At 40.3% G+C, this 21,217-nt stretch overlaps 1 protein-coding gene across 1 annotated transcript in view; it reads right to left on the bottom strand.

Annotated features, from left to right (window-relative positions):
- Positions 1–21,217, bottom strand: part of LOC311439651 (uncharacterized protein) — a 73,976-nt gene that overhangs the window by 17,321 nt on the left and 35,438 nt on the right. The window contains exon 6 of the mRNA XM_084525582.1: positions 17,829–19,057. Coding sequence (XP_084381708.1) covers positions 18,931–19,057 — 127 coding nt within the window. The 3' untranslated portion in view covers positions 17,829–18,930. Of the gene's footprint in view, positions 19,058–21,217 lie in introns of the transcript that reaches the window.

Below are 21,217 nucleotides of genomic sequence, written 5' to 3'. Positions count from 1 at the left end.
TTGCTGCTTGCCTTCATGCCGGCTACCATACGCAATCAGGCTGCATTGAGGATGAAAGGTATTTTTAAAAAGGGAGAACCTAAAAATCCATTGAAAGTCTCTACTAATCTCCTCTACACTTGTGTTACAGCTGTGCAATAATTTCCTGGACTCATTATTATGGAAGCATTTTGTGGCCATATTATGCAGTCCAGCAGTTACCAACACTGTGTCTTCATTCACTTGTAAATGATACATCATCTCCATTTCCACATGCATAAGAAAATGATTCTATTAATACGATTACACTTCTGACGTTTCCTAACTAAGGCAGCCTGTCACAGCATCTGCAAATCCCAGAGAAATGTGCTGTTTCCCTTCATTTTCACACATGTAATCTGCTTTAACTCCATTGTTTGTGTTCTAACTTCCAGAGAGTGGTGTTGCATGGAGGAGGAATGTGGGTGAGATGAAAAGTTGAGGACTGTAACAGCACCTGTACCCTATCAGATCAAGAGTCACTCCAGTCAGAGTCCTGTAGGTGTGGTAGGTAGCAGAAACCTAGGGAGGAAGCAGACAAGAAATGTGTAGGGACATCTTTCCAATAGTATATTTTTTCAGTTTCCTATGTAGACTTGGAGACTTTCTGTTTTGGAAGATTCATTTGTTCTGTCATGTTTAATAGTTGTAGTTAAAACTTTCTTCCACCAAACCTGTTCAATTTACATCAAGACTGTCTCTCCTTTTGCCTTGCCTTCAGCCTGGAGTAAAAGTAGCTTTTTTCTCCAGCTGAAGAGATCAAGTCTATTTAATATCTCTGTATACAGAAACCATTTGATATCTGTGATCATCCTTCTCTTTTTCTTTGTACTGTTCCATATATCCTCTTTCAGGATTTTATTGAAATATTTTCTTTTCAATTTATCTTGGCTTTTACTAATTATCTTTAAAAAGTAAAAATAGTATTTTAAAACATTTTTAATATCAAAATATCCCATTACATAATGGGAAATAAGTGGCACATTCACCGCACTTGAAGGATACATATAAGATAGTATTAGAAATTCATTGATATCTCCTGGCACAACAATGAGAAACCTTTCTATCTGCCATTCAGTTTAACCAATATTTACACAAATGAAAGTCAAATAGAGAGGAAAAAGAAAATAAGAGGAGGAAACATCTACACTTTCTTTCTTCTTTTTTTTTTTTTTTTTCTGAACAGTTCCAATCCTAACCTATCTTCTGTTCCCATATAAGAATCCCTTACCACTGTAGAGAATGGCGAAGGTTATTATTAACTAGGAAAATGTGCAATGCTCTAGAAAGTTTCTTGGAAAGGGACCTATTCCCAAGTTCCTTTCTGTCTTTTAAACTTTTACTTTTTTTACTTTTGGAACAGCGCATTGTGATGTCCTTGAAATGACAAATCTATCAGGCATTGGAAACTATTTAGAAACCATCTTTACTAGCTATGTAAACAGAAAGTTGATTCCTTTTGCTCAAAGCTATGTAATGAGGAAGTGGGCAAGGAAAGCAAGAGCATTTCACAGGACTACAGCAGAAGTCTCAAGACTCATGAACGCTGGAGTGTTACACAGTGCTACATAAGGTCTTTTTACATTGTCCTGTGCCTTGGGATGCTGCAGGCACTGAGGGGATGCAGTGTCACTCTCCTTTACACATAGTGTTGGTCTGAGGCAACCACTTCATTTTCCTGATTTGTCTGCAATAAGAGAAGGGCAAAAATGTTTTAGGTGACGGCAAGGTGAATTTCAATACTGCTTTGTTTCAGAACTGCTTGCTTGCTTGTCCTTTATACTCCCCTGCTCTGTTGATATTTTTTCCTCAGTCATAGCATGAATATCTCATTTTGACTGCTTATTCCCTGAAGCTAAAATTCAAACCCAGGCTTCTTGCCCTTGTTCACCTCCCAGCCTTCCTGGCATTTCTCTCTTTTTGCACAAATCTGTACCAACAATAGCTGCTCCATCCTCATATTCCTTCATGTCTACCTCAATACCTCTCACTCAATCTCTCCACCACTGAATGTCAATAATGACATTCTTTTGGCATTCCTCTTCTTTTACATTCTTTCTGCTGCTTCTGTCCCTCAAGAACTCACTAGTCTCTTCTCCTTTCCTACCCACTGCTGTTACATTTTATATATATTTATATATAAATTATATTTTTTGCGGTCTGTCAGTTACACCAGTTTCAATGAATTGTTTGTTTGCTATACCAAGAAACACTATTTTCTTCCCTGTGCCCTATATGAAACCTGTAATTACCACAGAGAACTGACAGTCAGCAATTCCTGAAAACCCCACAAACCATAAAGTAGGAAGATTTAAACAGTCAATAATAGCCAGAGTTTTTAAAATATGTATTGAATTATTCATTATGAAGATGGAGTCATGAGGACTGGGGGTGGCAAAAGCCAAATAGTTGAGGATAAAGACAGAGACTGATTTATTAGGCTGTGAATGAGGTAATGAATGCCATATTTGACTTTCTTTCTCCACCAGCAATCATGCACCAGCTCTATATAACGTGCCTAACACTGATATGCACTCTGTTCATTCCTGCCTTCATGTTCTGCCGTGACACTGGTGGGCCACACACAAAAACAGGGCTGGAGATATTTTTTTTAGTTATTATTTTTGTGGCTGAAAGTAGTAAAGTAGTATTTGAAACTTCCTTGTGTAAAGACATGCTGCTTAGGATGGATCATGTTGCCCAAAATCCTACTAAATTCTGGTTTGTAAGCTTAATTCTTGATTAGAAGAAAGAGAGAAATACAAACACTTGCATGATGTGCAATAGTAATCCTGATAAAGGAAGTCTGGATGAGGAACTAGTCCAAAGATCATTTTATCTAATGGGCTCCAGAGCAAGCCATCAAATGGGCATTGTGGTTACATTCATTCCTCTTCTTGCAGCATAATTTCTTATGGTATGGAATCACTGTGACTCTCAGTCTGGGACTGTCCTCCGTGCAGTCTTGAGGGACTTGGACCTCTAGAGACCTTAAATACAGGCAGCATGACTCCCCAGAGCTTGCCACACAAAAAACACTCTCTTAAATCTTCAGGGACTTTTTCCCTTAGAGAAGACAGCAGTTGATAAAATCAACACTAATACTACATTGCTCCACTTTGTTCTTAAAAGAGAAGTCCTAATGAATTGTAGTGTGAAGCCATCTTCATTTTATCATGTCTTAATATCTGTTAGGAAGTTGTAAAGATTAAACTTTTTTATGTAGAAAAAAGAGTTAATAATTTATAGGAATGTAATAGAGACCATTCCACCCGGCATATTAAATAAGACAAGAAGAGGCATTCTAACCATCTCAGTATTATTCTTTCTTTACTACTCTGTAAGTGAAGAACGATGCCTACAGATAGTGGCACAGGGACATTTCCGAACCCGTATCTAGAAATTTCTATATATGAATATGAGATAGATATAAGAATACATACTGCAAACATCTGTATTGACTGCTGCCTCCTCTATAAATTGGCAACAGAGCTCTGAGGGGTGCTGGACAGCCCCAGAGATGACTGCAGAGCAGCCTAGGAGTTAAATGGGTTGTTCAAGGTGATTTTTCAGAGATTACCTTCTCCTTTTCACTCCCACACCATGCAGCCAAACAATGAAGTTGCTCCAAGACACTCAATGCCAAGAAAGAGACACTGTTTTATCTGAAGCAAAAATATATATATAGCTCTCCTCTTGCAACACTCTCCCTAGTTTCAGGCACAGCTGCTAATAATAAACTCAGCAAAGCAAGTATTGGGGTTTGAAAGAAAAATGGCAAGAAAGGGAATGAAAGGAATGGAGCCTTTGATGGTTACTTGTCCCCAGAGTGATTTACATTTGTTTTCTGTGCTGGGAACAAGCAGAAAAGTCCAGTAAAGTCACAAAATACATTGCAACCCCTGTGTCAAGTTTCTGTGGAGATTAAAGTGAGCATTGTTGTTTTTTCAACTTCCTAGACCTAGAAAGATGTTTTCATCAGTGTCTTTTTTTTTCTGAGGCTGGATTTTTTTGGTTTTGGTTTCCTAGATGACCTTTAATTTCTAACCATTTCCCTGAATAACAGTTATAATTACTGTAGGATCCTGGTTTCCCATTTCACAGGTGGTACATAACAAAGCTGGACACATGGAGATCAGCACATTGACCAGCACACTGATTACTCTTGAGACTTTAATCTCAGAAACTCTCAACAGCCTTTGTTAATATACAGTCACTGTGTGACCCCCACAGCTCTCAGTCTCTGTAGCAAATCCACAGCCTACAGACAAAGAAGTACACATCCATTAAATAAAGCATAGTTACCAGCTTTCACACTTAAAACATGACTGCAAGGGCCTCATTTCTTTTAAAGAGATTTTAAAAGAGAGAGGAATCTATGTCTTTTAGGAATAAAAACTAATTTGGCTAAAAGGGAACAAAGAACAAACTTTCCCTTGGGCAAGGTACCCTGTAATATGTCAGCCTCTTGCAGTTTGCCTGCTTCCAGACCAGTCGCAGGGAAAGACTGCTCCTGCTGCTCCAGCTGCTCCTGCTCTCCTGACTTCCAGAGGATCACACATTGGTAATAGGTCTTGATCTCATGGTGGAGGGAAAGGAAAGCATGCAAATACTGACAGCAGTGCAGGGAGCACATAAACTCTCTGGCTTTTGCTGCTGGGCTTCTTGAGGAGAACTGGGGTGAGAAGGACCCCCCTGCCCCTTGTGTTCTCTAGGAACTACTTTCTGACACACTCTGGGACACTGGGGGCTTTCCACATTTGAATGCAGGGCGGTTTTTCCTCCCTGTCTGTCTGTTCAAAGCCTGTCATGGCAGCTGAAACAGAAAGCTTCAGCTTCTCCCCCTTGGCTCCCTGAGAGTAACCCTGGGGAGGCTGCCGCATCCTCCTTGCCTCAACCCTGGGCTCCACCACAGCTCTCTAGAGGGGCTCTCGTAGCCCAAGTTCACGACTACCTTGTTCACCAGAAGGTGAATGCTGTCATTCTGTTCCCTCTCCCTCTTCACTCTGGTCCAGCCTGCTCATCTTTCAGGATGTTGCATTATAAAAGCAAATACCTGGAAGCTCAGCATGAAACACATCACCTTTCTGGTATACGTGATCACTAGCACAAGCCCCGAGCTGGCTGTTGAAATAGAGATTTTCTCAGACAGATCTCCCAGTCTGTTTCATGTTTTGTTTTTTTTTCTAAAGAACAATAGCCTCATGCATTAGGTTTTAATTGTTCCCCAAAACAACACCATTGTTTCCTGCTCCAGACTTTTTCTTTCTGTGCTCATTTTTTTCTCCTCCCTACAGTTGCAAATGATACCCACTGAGCTCAACAGAGAGAAGCATAATGGATTACTGTTCAGCTTCATTCTAGAGATAAGCAAAGAGCACAGAATATGCCAAAAGGAACAACCTTGAATTGGCCACATTACCTAAGAGTCATTTTTAGGAAAGTCTGTCACTCAGGGTCAAGCTGAGTTCACACGCTGCAATTCGCAGAACTGGTGTCATTAAAGGAAAGAATTCCTGCTCTGCCTGTGCTGCAGAGTGAGCAAGCCGATTGCCATCCTGGCGAGGCTCCCAAGGGACAGGCTTCAAGCAACCACTTTGGGTAGTTTATTAGACTTTTACTCTGAAATAAAATGACAGAGTGATAAAGAATGTACAGTTATCTCTTGCTGCTGCTGTATCATTGGAAGTGTTTCTTTGCCTGTACCTTACACAGAATAAAATGTTGTTTCAGAAACCTCTTGTAACTGATGTAGGATACCAACATTGAAATTTGATTTGTTTAAAGAAAAAAGAAATCCCAGTGTGTGACCTCCAGAAATACTACATAAAGATTTCTCTTCTCGATTTTCATAGTTTCAATATGACTCTAAGTTCCAGGGTGATCAATTGTAATGCAGAAACCTCTCTATGTGATTACGTTAGCTCCACCAAGCAAAATTGCAATTTAGGAGGTCACAGACAAAAGTATAGGGAATGAAATTTAAAAATATTTTCCTATTAGAATTCATACTTTTTAAATCTAGGAAAGTTTTGTGTATGTGCTTTGTGTGTGTGTGTGTGTGTTGTTTTGTTGTGTTTTTTTTTTTTTATAGCATTGAGTCGTGATTTTGTTAAAGTTCAAATTCAGGAGAAAATTCAGGTTAGATCTTCGAAGATGCGTGACAAGATAGAAAACAGCTGTTCACTGAAGCTCAGTTTTCTGCCAAAATTCTGCCTTATGACAAATGCGTCGTCTTTCAAAATCATTAACCTGTCTTATATAAAAATATTCTATAACACTTCCTTATAGGCTCAGACACCAACTTCAGTGTTTTTTTGGGGGGGAGAACATTTAGGAACTGCAAGGAAGCCATGACATAAGGCAATCAAGATCCAGATTCTAAAAGCTAGAAAAATATAAAACAAAAATTGTTTTCAAGACCGGAAAGCTTCTGAAATAATAGAGGACATGCAGGAGAAAAAAATATATATAATAATAATAAAAAAAAAAAAGCTCTAGGAGCAAAAAGGCAAAGGACTAGAAAACAAAGGCTCCTTTGGCCTCCCCTGTTCACCCTTCCTGTTCTTCTGGAGAGCTGTTGCTTGAGCGGAGACAAGGGACAGATCTGGATCCAGCTGAGTAGAGGCTGGCTGTGCCAGAAATCCCAGCTAAATTCCTCTCCCAGCCCCATGCCGAGTCAGCAGCAAGACCCTGCCATACATCCTCTTCCCCCCCCCAAAAAAAACAGCTTCATAATGGGATATGAACATATTACTCCAGTTAACTGTTACAATGCAAAGATCTTTAGGATATTCTAGTGAAGGTCCCATCTCCCTTCTATGCATTCAGGACTGACACTTCTTCCTTTCTATGAAGTTATTTATCAGAAAAGTAGACTCTTAGTTTTAAAAAGGTTTAAACCTTAAAACTACCTTAAACCTTTTTTTTTTTTTTTTTTTTTTTTTTTTTTTTGAAATGGGCCTGCCACTGATCTGCTGAAGGCAGTAAATCAACTAAGCCACAGACTCAGTCATGTGCTTGACTCTGAATTGTGGTGGGATTTGATCTTCTCAGTCCATATGAAGACATTAAACAACACCCACTAGAAAACCCATCATTTGCAACCTGGAACGGGTCCTGGAAAAAATATTCCTCCTCATACTTGGAAGTGATTCCTCCCATCCAGCACATGCTTTGAGGCACATCTGAGGTATGATGTATGTTTTCCATGCTATCAGTCCTGTCCCTGAAAGGAAGCTTCTGTGGAACAGGTGTCCCAAAGGAAACTGAGACAAGAGACAATGACCCTAAACTTGCATTCTTCTCTGTCTTGGTAAAAGGCAATGTTAGAGCACAGTCTTGCTCAGAACTAATCTTGTAAACATGGACAGCCTTTGAGCAGCTTTGCAAATGACTTGGCTAGCTTGAGCAAGTCTATTGCTAATGTCAAGAGGAGCCCAGCCACACACTTGTTCATGCTACACCTCAAGGCACGTGACTTCATGAACTGCTTCTGCCAGATGAAATATCAGTGTCTGCTCTGAATCAGACACTCTCCTGTACATCACTGCCAACAGTGGATTGCTCATTTCATCTTCCTCTGATTTCCCCACTACTGATAGCAATAGATCGCAGAAAATTAGGTGTGATTTAGACAGTGAGCCTAGAAATAGTAGGTCTTCAGCCATCTCAGCTACCGAGTTGTTTGGAACAGCTTGAGCTGTAAATAAGTGTTCAATGCTTTTGCATTTTTTATGATATGTTGATGCAGTTTTTCTGTGTCCTTGCTAATTTGCCAATGAAACATGGCACGTAGAATTCATGTATTGTGCTGGGGACAAACTGTTTAGAAGACACTGTCAGAAAACTACAAATTAAAATGCTTCCCAGTGGAAAAAGCATAAGAATTTGAAGCAAAACTACTCTATATAATCTGTGGTCCTGAGGGATTCTTCTGATAAAATAGGCTTGATTTTAGCTGTGTCAAAGCCATTTAAAGGGAAAGTGTTTATTATTTTATAATGTCATGATTAAGAGCAATTTGTATATTTCAAAAGGAAACTTGACTCTCTATACGTTCAGATTGTTAGTTTGGGTTTTCAACAACAGAATAGCAAATTGGTCATTGCTTTTGGTATAATACCATCTGTCAGTATATGCATACACATCTAAAACAGCTTGTGTATTTCACCCTTCATATGTTCTTCAGAGCTGTGCATTTTCATTCTAAGGACTTCAAAGGATTGGGTAAAAGCTACCTCATTTGTAATGCCCAAGGAAGGATGCAACAGGCATATGAGTAGTAGTTGACCCACCTAGGTCTGCTCTGGCTCATCTTTATATTTCCTTCTGCTTTTGTACCTCATCCAAAGGATTATTTTATGTCACAGTAAATGTAATTCTTGCTGTGGGAATGTATGGTCAATGAGAACTCTTCCTCTTTCCCCACCCCAGTGATGTCTTTGGTGAATGAAGTTTACTTGTAGATGTAATATAAAAATAATATTTTTGGTGATTTTTTTTCCCAATGTAATGTAACATAATTCTGCTTTCAATCAACTGCTGTTGGTTCTTTTGGGATATTTCCCAGAAACCCTATGCCAAGTCCCAAAAATGTCTCAAGGCAGGAGTTAATATTCTCCCATTTGTTTGACAAACAACAGTCAGAAGTTGTTGAACAAACCTTCCAAAGTAGTTTACCAAACCAAGAGAACTGAAAACAACTCATTCCCAAGAGGATTTTGATTTTGGCTTTAAAAATGTAACAAGAGATTTTTGTTTTCAGTTTTTCCAGGGCAAGGATATTCAGTCCAAAAAAATAGATAAGAAACTGAAACACAACTAATGTCCTTAAGAAGTCAATAGTCACATCAAAATGTATGGCTAACTCAGCTCTTGATTAACACCACATGAAACTCATGGCTCCGTAACTAAGAGCTCTGGGCAAAAGCAGAAAACTTTCTAGAGGTGTTGCCAGCTGTTTTGTAAATGCCAGAAAAAGTGTACTTTTCCCAGATGAGGCAGCAGCATGTCTGCTAGTCACAGAAGTGCTTACAATTCAGAAGTGTCTATTTATGTTGCGCTGTGACTAATTGCATTATACATACCTTGCAGGGACCAGGCAGCAGCTCCACACCCTGTCATCTCTCTTGTAAATCACAGTGCTCAAAACTGAAAAACCCTTTTCTTACTGTTTCTTTCTTTAAATGAAGTTATTATTTTTTTTTTTTAAGTAAGAATAAATACTTTTTTTGAGTAAGAACAAAATACAAAGTGAGAGAGAATTGAAGTGAAGATCTATAGGTCTGGAGCCACAGGCTCAGACAGTTTAGAGCAAAATTAAGCTGCTGGATATAGAGGATAAAATTTCAGTTTGCAATGGGCAAAAGAATCTGGTTCACTGAGGTCACCCAAAGTGTCCTTGTGCTAATGGCCATGAAAGTCCTCACTCAAAGCTGAGGTTAGGGATGGCTGTTCCAGGACTCTCTTCCCTTCTCCCCATTGCCAAGCAGCTTGTCTGAGGCTTGAGCCAGCCTACCTTTACAAAATACTACAATTTTGGAAAAGGTCCAGGAAGACAATGAGAAAAACTGCTGAAGAGGATAAAAGTAGGTTTTACTTTTTTCTCAGGCTGTTATTTACGTTAGCCATTCATAGCACTATGTCAGTGCTATGGAAATACACAGGATTTCATGTGTGAATGCCTTTTCTGGGCTCTGTTCTGGAAGCCTCTTATTTCCTGAAAATAGTCCAATGGACCTCTTTTTGTTTCGCGTAGTAAGGATGATGCCCAGGCCACACTTTCAACTAAATTCACCTATCCTGAGTGCTGTGCTCCTGGAGCCCTCATGGCAGGGAAAGCCAGGGCTGTTCCACTGTGATAGGAAGGCAAAGAGTCCAAGCAGGGACCCTCCATGGGTGCCAGCACTCCTCAGAGCCACACAGAGCCCAGGTGAGTCCATGAGCTTGTTTCCCTGAAGGAAAACTAGAGCAGTTCAGCTACAGAAGTGAGCCATGTAAGCACGCTTCCCAGAGCCACCAGCAGCAGAAGTCCATGACTATTTCAGCTGATTCACAGCCTGATGCCTCTGACCCCAGCCTACTAGCATTGTGAATGCTCTCAGTAACACACAAAAAAAATTTCAGAGTATGGGGAGAGACCACTGTGTTATTTCTTATACCGAAAGCCAACAGCTAGCTTTGGCATAAAGAAAAACTGGTTGCTTCCTCCCAGATGTCCTACCTCATTTTTTTCGGTGTTTATGGTCTTTTTCTTTCCCCCCCATGGGTAAAAAGGACCTTGTTTCTTTGCACTTAGCATTAATGATTCATGTCTCCAAGGGCTGAACTGGAAAATTTCCTAGATTATACACCTGCCTGTTCTAGGAGGACTAAATGTACCAGCAGTGGGTGGACTTACTCAGACTCCTATTAAGCAACATCTGTGGGCGGTTTTTAGTCCAGCTGTTAGCACGTGACTTATTCTGCAGTTAGATCAGCCATGCCAATGGAAAGAGTGGGCTTCAAACCTCCTACCGAAGGGACAGATTACAGTAATTGCTGCCACCATGAAATATCTTGCAAATGACAATGGATAGGCTCAGGGCCCCACATGCCAGCTAAATAAATGAGATCTTGCTACTCAGAGGCTGGCAGGTCAAATGCTGCAAGGAGTTTTAGGGCAGGCATTCATGGCCTGGAAACACCTACCAAGATATTGAACACAATCACAAAACACAGCTGGCAGAGCTGCCACACCAAGTCGGGCTACACACACACACTCCTCTCTAAATGGTAATAAAAATAAACTGGCTTAATGTGACCAAGAATTAATTAAATGAAAAATTTTGAAAGTTTGCACTTATGAGGCAAGACAGAGGAATGAACAACAACAAAAATCAGTGAGAGCAAACTCACCAAGACCTAAAATTTGATTATGTTTTAACAAATAGATGTTGTTTCTAATTAATCAATTAATCTAATTATAGTGCACGCAAATTATGTAACTATTTATCAATCAATTAATCTTTAATTAACTTGTTTTTAATTACTCCCATTTTAATTAATCGATCTGTACTGTGCTTGCCTATCTCAGCAGTGTATTCCATGACCCAGGAGATCCCTTCTTATCTCCCTCCTCCAATCTCATTTTCCCTGCCCTGCTTTCCATTAACTTCACATTAACTGATCTTCTTTCCCTCTGCCTTCCCAGCTCCTCCTCCCAGCGTGCAGCAGCCAAGGACAACACATCGCAAGCAGCAGGAGAGCCCTTAGAAAGCATGGCCATTAGGCAGCCCGCTCTTTCTTCAAGCCCGGAAGGATGCCAGGCACATTTGCTTTGTCAGCTTCTCTGTTGGAAAAGCAAAAAGCCTTCTCTGGGTCTGTGGCAGCAAGGTTGAAGGAGCCAGGCAGCCTGCTGAGCTGAGGCCAGGGGTGCACAGCTCCTGGGCACAGAGCAGCTCCAGCCTCAGCACAGCCTCAGCACAGCAGGCAAAGGACTCGTGCCAAGCCATACCCCTTCTTCTGTTTTGTTTTGTGTTTGTTTTTTGTTGTTGTTTTTTGTTTTTTTTTTTAGGGGAGGTCTGCCACTGTGATGTGCAAGGTGGAGGCAGTGCTGGAAGGATCCCATGTTTCCCTGCAAGGTGGGGAGATGATGGACTGAGCTGATGGACCTAGTGTGTGGCTGCTCAGGGTCAGCATCAGAGTAGGAGCAGAAATGCTTCTCAAAAATGCACTCAGAAATGCTAAGTCTCCATCTCAGGCCCCTTACAGAAGCAAACAGAGTGGCACAGCCCAAGTAAAAATCTCTTCTCACCTCTTAGCTCTGTTAGCTCCTCCAGCAGAAGGCCCTCTGCTTCTCACACTGCTCAGCATTGACACCAGGCTTCCTGCTTTCCTGCTGCTCATCTGCTCGTTAGGCAAAGTACTTACCTGCAGCTCAGGAGGCAGGTGCAGGTTTGGGAATGGTTCTTTGTCATGCTCACTGATTTTTGCTTTTTCAAAACAAAGTACTGCACTTGTCCATGAAATGGATCTGATCGGATGTTGCCTTCGCTCCCCAGACTCCTGGCTGGCTTTTGAGTGCTCACAGAGGGCAACAGGCACTAGAAAAGGCCGTAAGGATGTTTGCAATTTCTGTGTTTCTGATGCTTTGTTAACAGCCATCTCAATAAACATAACGACACCCACACTTTGAACACACAAGTGTACTCTGAAGAGCTTTCCCTTCATCATTTCTGCTCTAATACTGTTTTAATCCTTTCTACCCCTATGGAGTTGCCAGACTTGCAAGTCCCTTTAAAAAAAAAAAAAAATGTAATGATATCACAGTTTAAACATCTACTTAAAGCTAACAGAAGGGTGATATGTATAAACAACTCATTTACTGAAAAGACCAGCATAAAAATCTGACAAGCAAGGAAAAGCAATTGAAAAGATTAATTTGCCAAGAAGCAAGTCTGAAGATAAGTCCTTGAGATGCAGCATCTTGTCTTCAAGGATGTCTCAAAAAGTGATATGGCTCCAGGAACTTTTTTCAAATTACACAGATTTTGTATTATCTGTGTTACTTTTTCAATCAATACTCATACTTTTGTATTCAGTTGCAGACTCTGCAATGTAGGGACAGTCAGAAGCACCGAACTGAATTAGTATTTCAAGTGCAGTTGTTAAAGTCTAGTGCAACTCTAAATGGATACAGTTACCTAGAATGAGTGGCTGAATTTCATTTGAAAAAACTTCACATTAAAAAAAAAAGTATTTTGTTTGGTGAATATTTTGGAGTAGCTAGTCCCAAAATGTCAAAAGGAAACTTTTCAGAGGTAAACTTTTCACAGTGCTAAAGCCAGTGGCACAGAGAGTAGTGTCAGTAATGATGCCAAGTGGGCAGGAGCCCTGGACATGGCTAATGCAGGCATATGACTAACTCCACATGTCTAATGTACCATGGCACATAACCCATGAATTCACCCGCCTTGTCTGTAGGACATTTTTGCACAGCATACAACAGAAGGAACAATGATGAACAGAACCTAACTACAAGGTTTTTCAGCTGAAAAATATGATGGGTTGAACAAACAGTGACATTCCACTGCCAACCAGTTTCATATAGATTGAGAAATTCCTGATGGAAACTGAACATGTAATAACACAGTCTTATAGTTTCTAAGTCTTACCGTTATAGTCATTTTTTGTGATAATAATCACTCCTTCCAGAAGCACTAAAGGAAATTAAGTACTGCAGCAAATGAACCATATAAAATTATTATACCACCACCAGTGATAGCAGAAAGCATTTAAAACAGTTTTAAATGGTTTATTGTATGGGTGTAATGACACATGGGGCAGTTGTTCCAATCTGAGCACTCCACTGTGGCAGTATTATTTATTATTATTTAAAGATTTGGGGAGCATCTCTTGCCACAGCAGTTAGGTGCTTATTTATTCATTAAAGTTGGTAAATTACATGAATGCAGAAATACTAACCCACAATGCTTGCAATTATGAATACTGTAATTTCATCAAATTGGGTAGAAAATCATAAAAATGCAATAAGCAGACAAAACCCAGACCTCACCATCTTATCCACTGCTTAAAATCCTGATAGTTTCAATGGCACGGAACTTCAGCGATTCCAGTTCACTGGAAGCTGTACTCAGCCTTCCATGCCAGCTCAGATAACAACCTTGGAGATGCACAAATAGGGACTGCAGTGTACTTAAATAACAAGGGATACAGTCAAAGAGGCTTTTTCTTACCACATGAAGGTGACTTCCACATGCAGGGACCTCCACTGAGTTTAACAAGGTTACAGGCAGGAAAGCAGGTGTCTTCCCATTTGAAGCTCATTATATAACATGATCTTCACTTTATAAGAGCCGGATTAACTCATAGGGTACCCTTAACTTCTGATATTTCCAGCGCCAAAGGCCTTGGCAAGGATGTTGGGGCCCTTTAGAGAGCACTTTGAGCCACTTTATCCACTCACAAGAAATTCAGATTTAAGACACAAGGGAGTTAAGCACAGAGTTGCTGGGGCACTTCTATGAGGCAAAGGCTCCTTTGAGAACATCATAAAGGATAAGCTATATTCAAAGTTTTTACCCATGGAGAAACAATTGAGTACCTCCAGGACCAGCCCAGAAGGCCATGCCGAAGACGAGTGATGAATTTGGCCTCAAGCCACACAACCACTCTCGCATGACAGGCTGTGCAGAGATGTTATCTCCTCCTCTCCTTTTGAACTGGTTCCACTCAGAAGAAAAGCTTTTAAAGATTCATTAAGCTATAAAGTGAATAGAAGAGACAAGCTAGAGATCAGGAAACTCACCTGGGATTGAAAAATCCTCAGTAGCACACCGTGTTTTAAGGTCTTTGGAAAGCAAAGTGTTTAACAGAAGTCCTTAAGCAACTCAGTCCAAGGCTATCCAGGGTCTGTGGGTGTACAAAAGGTTTATTAATGCAAAAGCTGTCAAAATGTGATGATGAAAATGAACACCAACTAAATAATTCAACACATATATTTTCCTGCTAATTAAAGATTATAATCAAAAGTGGTAATGATTTTTGCAATCATGAGTTAAGTGTGTGGAAGGAAAAAGAACCCGCAAAGGGATTTTATTAGAATCAGTTCTGGGTTGTTGAAACAAGCCTGAAAGAACCAGCATATAAACAAGTGTTAATTAATCAAGCATGCTGATAGCTCAGTATCTGCATTTTCATAAACTTCCAGGCAACTCTGTCATTCCCTGTGCAAAACCTCCATCATACACTGTGTCTCCCCTGTAAACATTGTCTCATTTGATGAAAATTTCCTAAGATGAGTAAGGATCTGTTCCTAAATCAAATGTTCAAGGCAAGTGATTTTTTTTTCCACAGAAATCCAGTTTAACAACAAGATAAATAAAAGATTTCTTTGATTGTCTAGATTGGGTGTCTAGCTAGAAAAGCAAAGCACTTCTGTTTTGGTTTTTAGACATAACATCACCATGCAAAACAGCTTTGTAAGGGAAGGATAGGTTCAGAGAAAGCCTGAAAAGAAAGGGCAGGTTTCTCCCTATCTTTGGCAGGTTTTATGCAGGGTAATTGCTGCACAGTGGCCATGAAGAAAACAAAAGAGTAGATAATAATATCAATCATTCAGCCCTTGAGTTCTTCCTAGGCTATAACATGGCAACATGCAATTACCCAGAGTGCAATTACACAATTTGTGCTTGGAGTATAATCCTGAACGGTGGTTTCAGCTACCAGTGTTTGCTAACAACTTCTTGCACCTTCATACCTGAGGGAGTAAGTCTGTATGTCCCTATACTGTTGTGACAGCCTCCATACTCAACAGCAAAGTTTCACAAACACACTCAGACCCACAGCTCAATTAATCTGTTCTTGGGAAACCTTTTCCTACTATCCAATCTATTTCTGAAAATCTAACAGCTTGTACTTCATGTCACTGATTCTATTTAGAAAAACACTTTCTAATGAATTTGAAAACCACTTCTTAGTCCACATGAGTGCTATGAGCAGTTCTGAGGTCATGCTGTTTATTCATTCTTGGCTGGATTATGGGTTTTTTCTAGATGAAGGTCCAAGGTGACAATACTAAGACCTTGTAAACAGAGAAGAAAAATGCCACACAAATTAAAACAAAAACTAAACTAGCTAGCCAGCTTGTTCTGAGTCATTACTACTGTTTGCTATTATTCTGTGTACCATTATTTTTTCTAATGTTCACAGGTAGAGATGTTTTAAAGAATTTTTAAGGTCAGCATGTAAATGATTAATAGCTTCTGAAGAATTTATATATGATGTTTTTTTTTTCTGTTTATGTAAAAGCTTAATGAAAGTTAATCCTAAAATATCCTAAAATCTCATCAGACAGAATACAGGAAAAATAACAAAGGTCTTTGTTAGGCTTGTGTTTGCTCAAGAAGAGAAAAAATATTTTACACCAAGGAAATGACAATTTAGTTTTCCGTGAAAGCATTTCCTTCTTAGCTATTCAAGATGAACTGTAATTGAAATGCTAAGAAAGATGGAAGAAGAAAGAATTTAAATGGGCAGAATCAAAATAACACTGAGCTACAGGAAGAATATTTTAGTGACTGTTTTAAGCTTACTCATCAATTAGTTTCTAGATCCAGAATATATCAAATATGAGATTTTCTCATTAAAAATCTGCAAAGCAGCATGCGTGACATCAAAGTCAGATAGTTTTCAGGTGTTTGAATATCTTGAGTCCTAGTAGCTAAAAATGGGCCTTATCTGTATGCAATAGGGACTGACTCCTCTATTGCAAGAAGCTGGTGTATTCATTTCCACCCGTGCAAAATGAATGCAAATCACTGCTGATCTGAGAGAGCAGATTTTCAGAATGTTTTAGAAGACAAACTAGTCTGGAAAGGATCTCAAGATGTCACCTGGTCCTTCTTACTACCCCAAGGCAAGATCAACTCTACATGAATTATTTCTTGCTGACATTTGTCCCACTTAAAAAATGTTCTTAATAATATTGCAGTGATGGAGTCAGCCAGCAGTAATGGCAAAAGAATTGGGAAAGGTTACCAATTTTCACGATAACTTAATGGATTTGAAACATTAATAATTTTCTTGTCTTTTCTCCCTTTTTCACAGTCTTCACATATAATGCTTTGTCAATGTGTTAACAACCTATTATCTTGAAGAAAAAGATGCACCTGGAGAACTGCTAGAGGATGTTAACTGTGTTTTCATTGCATGGTTGCACTGTCTTGCAGTGATGAAGCAGTCCCACAGTTACAACACTGAAAACCTACCTGATCTATTTTCTGGTTACTCATGATGCCTCTTGGTGAAATTAAAAGCACAGCATGGTGGTTGACAGGCCACTACCTCCCAAGGCACAGTCACTCCTGAAATCATCTTCAACTCAAGGTAGAGACAGGGGAACCAAAATCACCCACAAAGGTTTGAGCTATAAGAACCTGCAATAACGACAGCTGCAAATTCTACAAAAGACATTAACACCAATTCCTCCCTGCAAAGCCTGTGCTGACCCAGTAGTCCTTGCACACATTGGCAGTCCCAATGACATCGATTAGGGTATAGTATCAGTGCCTCAACAAAATAGCTTTTAAGGTATTCTGTCAGCAAGGGAGTGTTGTTAACCCTTCTCTCATACCACAGGGTATACAGCAAGTATTTTCTTTCCTGTGGTTAACTGAGGCATCAAACGTGAACTTTCCACTGTCAGGTTATTTTATCTCAACCAAGGATCGGTATTTACAAATAAAAATTATTCACCATCAACTACTGAGAATGGAAGACTGGAAAAATAAATAAATTGGCTCAGAGGCTGATTGCACTGGTTTAGCTGGTATTTATATAGACTTCTTCACAAAGGTCTACAGTGATGTTTGCTTCTTGTGAGGTTTCATGGGTCCCTAAAGCTTCACGTGTGGATAACAAAGCACATGTTAAGGACAGAAATAATAATTCATGGTAGAGTGAAACACAGCCCAGTTCCAAGTCACTGTTCTAGTTAGCACATGCTATAAAATGGTAAAGCAGGATGCAGTGTGAAATCAGCCATAAGGGTCAAAACTGTATGCTGTAAATGAAGCTAGTATGAGTACTGCTCACCTCAACTCAGACTAGAAACCCATTGTTCAGGGACAATGTTGGGTAAGCAAGGACGTGTTCAAACCCACAATGGAGAGATGTAGTTAGACACCCCCCATAAATTTTAATAATACCATAGTGGTGGGTGCACTGATGTGTGCACAGATATAGTTATGCTGCTATTTATCACCACCTTGGTAAATTTACTTAAAGTGGTTTTGGATATTTTGAATTGTTATTTTTTTCCTGAGAAACCGCTTTTAGGATCTTATAAAATGCACAGTTCCTTGACTGAATAGCAAATGTTGTTCCACTTCAATTCAGAGAAGCAATTTACTACCTGCTCTGTTGTTATCGTTAGAGAACTGTCCATTAGTGCCTGGGACATACTCTTCTTGAAGTTGGTAATATTTTTTGCTTTCTCAAAAGCAAGGTGCTAATCAAATTCCCTTTTCAAAGGCTCTCCTTGTATGACCCTTTTCCACCCTCTTTGTCCTCCCAGCACTCCACAGATCTTTTAACCAGGGTAATCCACTTCCTTCAGGCAAGAGCTATCATATCTAAACCACAATTTCAGCCTTTTTTTTTTTACCACTGTTTTTACAGAAGAAAGTCTAGGGCAGGTATTTCAGAATGGCATAGCAGAAAAGGTGAGCAAAGCTGGGAGGACTGCTGCTTGCAATCAGGGAGTAATGTTGGCGGAGAGGAGAGAGTGCCACCTCCCTGATTTTTCTACATGTTAACTCAGGTCTGCTCCTCCTCAGGCATCTGGGACAAGCAGACTGTGGTGGGACCTTCAGAAAGATGCCTCATTCCCTGCTCTGGAAGCAGGCAGCCATAGTGATGCACAGACAGGCACGGAGCTCGCTTTCACTGCCTGAAAGGAATTTCTCTAAAATGCTTTTGCTCTAATGAATAATGTTTTACTTAAGGTAGTTGTCCAGTCTTTAATTACCTCTTTCATTACTTCCTAGGGAACTAACTGCAAGCCAAATCACATTCATTGAATTTAAATTGCTTGGATCAGAGAGGTTTTTTCTCTGGGCTGTTTTGAGGTCTGGTACTTGCAGTGGAAGGTATCCTGTAAGCACAGAACGGGCGCACTTCCCAGAAAGCATATCTTCTGATTAGCACAGCTCTTTTCCAATTGATCATTACATGAGGAAAACAGTATTGAATGCAGAATTACTTGAAACTTACCGTGTGAGAGCAAGGTCTTCTTCACTGAATGCATTCCACATTTTGTAACTAGATGTTCTCTTTTCCTTCTGTGAAATCTGGATCTTCACTTTCTCATCAACTGTAGTCTCTACTCTAAATTGCTGTCATTTCAAATCACATCAATGTGAATATTTCCCCCCTTCTGAATGTCAAGTGCTTGAGCAGTGTTTGGATCTTGGCTTCGAATTCAGTGATTCCAAAAAATAGAGCGAGATCAGGGTTCAAACCTAGAGAGAGAAGCCTGGAAAGTAGTTCAGTCTCATGGTATTGAAATGCTGAAACAGAGAGAGTATAGAAATGTAGCAGGCTCTCAACTCTCCCACCCCTCCACGTGCCTAAGTATTGCATCTTGTGTCAAAAGAAAACTATAAGCTCTCTGGCACAAGGACTGTTTTTAAATTACTTATTTGTACAGTAATTAGCATGATTGGCCCTTGATGGGACACCACAACAATCCATCTGTCTTTTCACTATGAAAGCTCTGTGTAACAACACTGATGCACTCCAGTCTTAGGTACTGCACAAAGGGAGACCATGGCTCAGGAAAGAGGGACAATTTCTAATTTCCATCATTCCCTTTATTTTGCTCCAATTTCCCTATACACAAGTCAAGTGTGACCAGTTTCTCTTGCCTGGCTGAACAGAACAGTTCAGTCTGACCCCAGAGTTGAAAACAATTAGGCAGCACACTCTGCAAACACAGCATTGCTGATAGAAATGCATGTTTCCTCAGAAGGCCTCTGTTACTACCCACTGCCACAGGCAGTGCTTAACCAGCCAAAAACCTCAGTGGGGAGACGGTATAGCATTTCCAATTGCTTTGCACAGGTATAACTCTCCAGTACTTGATGGGCACATTTACACCAGTAATAGACACACATACACATGAGCAAACATTTCTCAGGGTTACTTCCACTTTAGCAAGATGAAGACAGGTTTATCATAGGCTTACCCTCTCGATTCTAACTATATTAGGTGTATTCTTAAATATCTTTATACCTCTGCTTTGGAGACTAGGTTTAGTGCTAATTCTGTCCTTACGTGCCATGCCAACCATAAACCACTGCTTCGGTTCCAGGTTTCCCTTCAGCTCTAAGATGGGAGAAATAGTGTCTCAGCTCAGTGAAATTTCAGTTCTGCCAGGGGCAGGGAGAATGACACACTGAAGCTGTTTAATGCACAGGTAGTGAAAAAAAAAAAAAAGGTGCCTGAAGGGAATAACTTGTCCCCCAGGGATGTGACCACAGTATGGGGCAGAGGAGGCAGCAGGAGGTACCAACTCCTCCTTCAAAATAGAAAGCAAAGCTATGTCTCCTGGGACCTGTGAATACATCCCTGATGATCTTACAACAAAAACAGGTAAAAAATAAATAAGTAAAAGTGCTGGTGTCTTGAAAGGTTCTCAGGCAGCAGCCCCTGCTGCTTAGCCTCATGTTATGCCATTAATATGGAAAGCTTGCAACATACCCTGTGGCACTCCGCTAGCAGAAGGCAGCCTCTCAGCGGCGGCCTCGTGCAGCCGAGGATGAGCTCTGTGATTTTGGTGAGCTAACAAACATCACCAGCCCAGCAGGAGTCCTTTTTGAAGGAAGGGAGAGCAGCAGGGACTCCAGGCTGCAGCGAGCCTAACATCAGAAAGCACAAGTCATCAGCTGCTGGCATGCGATCTGTCTGTCGGTGGGCTGAGATGCCGGCAATTTGGGTTTCTGTATTTCACAGCCAGCGAAACAGCAGTGAGCTCTGGAGCAGAGCTGATTCTCCTTGCTTGAGGTGCACAGGTCACCTTTGGTTTGATTTAATTTTTTGAGGTGTCCTGCTCACAAGCAAAATTTGGGTCCTAAATCCAGTTTAACTCTCAGCTGCACCCAGTTGTTGCTGATTTCAGGACTGCATTTCTGACTGCTGGCCAAAAAAAAATAAAAATTTAGGAGGTTGTCTTGCAGAACGATAACACTGCCTCCGATCAGTGGTAAATCATTACAAGAAGCTGATATGACCCTGGTTCATTGGGACTGAAATAGTATGTTGAACATTTCAGTAATCTGCTTGCTTGGATTAACAAAAGAAAGTGAGAATGGGGAGGCTGGAAGTCAACAGCTAAAATCTTTCTTAGCTGTATGGATCCAGACCCACAATTGTTTAGGAATTTAACATCAATGAAAACTCTGTGATATAAGCATGGATCTATAGGGTCATGTTAGCGTGTTTGACATGGATTCTTACACCTTCCCATGTGCAAAGTTAAAGACATGATAGGGCAATGAAATGTGCCACAGTGGTGTAAAATTATAGTAAAGAAGATGAGCCCTGAGGCAACATCCCCTCTGAAAAACTGCTTATTTAAAGTGGAGCCATAACAAAGGACTTCCCTCATTTTCTCTGTAGAAAGCACAGATCAGAT

Source organism: Aythya ferina, assembly GCF_964211825.1.
Source record: "Aythya ferina genome assembly, chromosome: 7".
NCBI classification, from domain to species: domain Eukaryota; kingdom Metazoa; phylum Chordata; class Aves; order Anseriformes; family Anatidae; genus Aythya; species Aythya ferina.
This window is presented reverse-complemented; position numbering and strand designations above follow the sequence as displayed.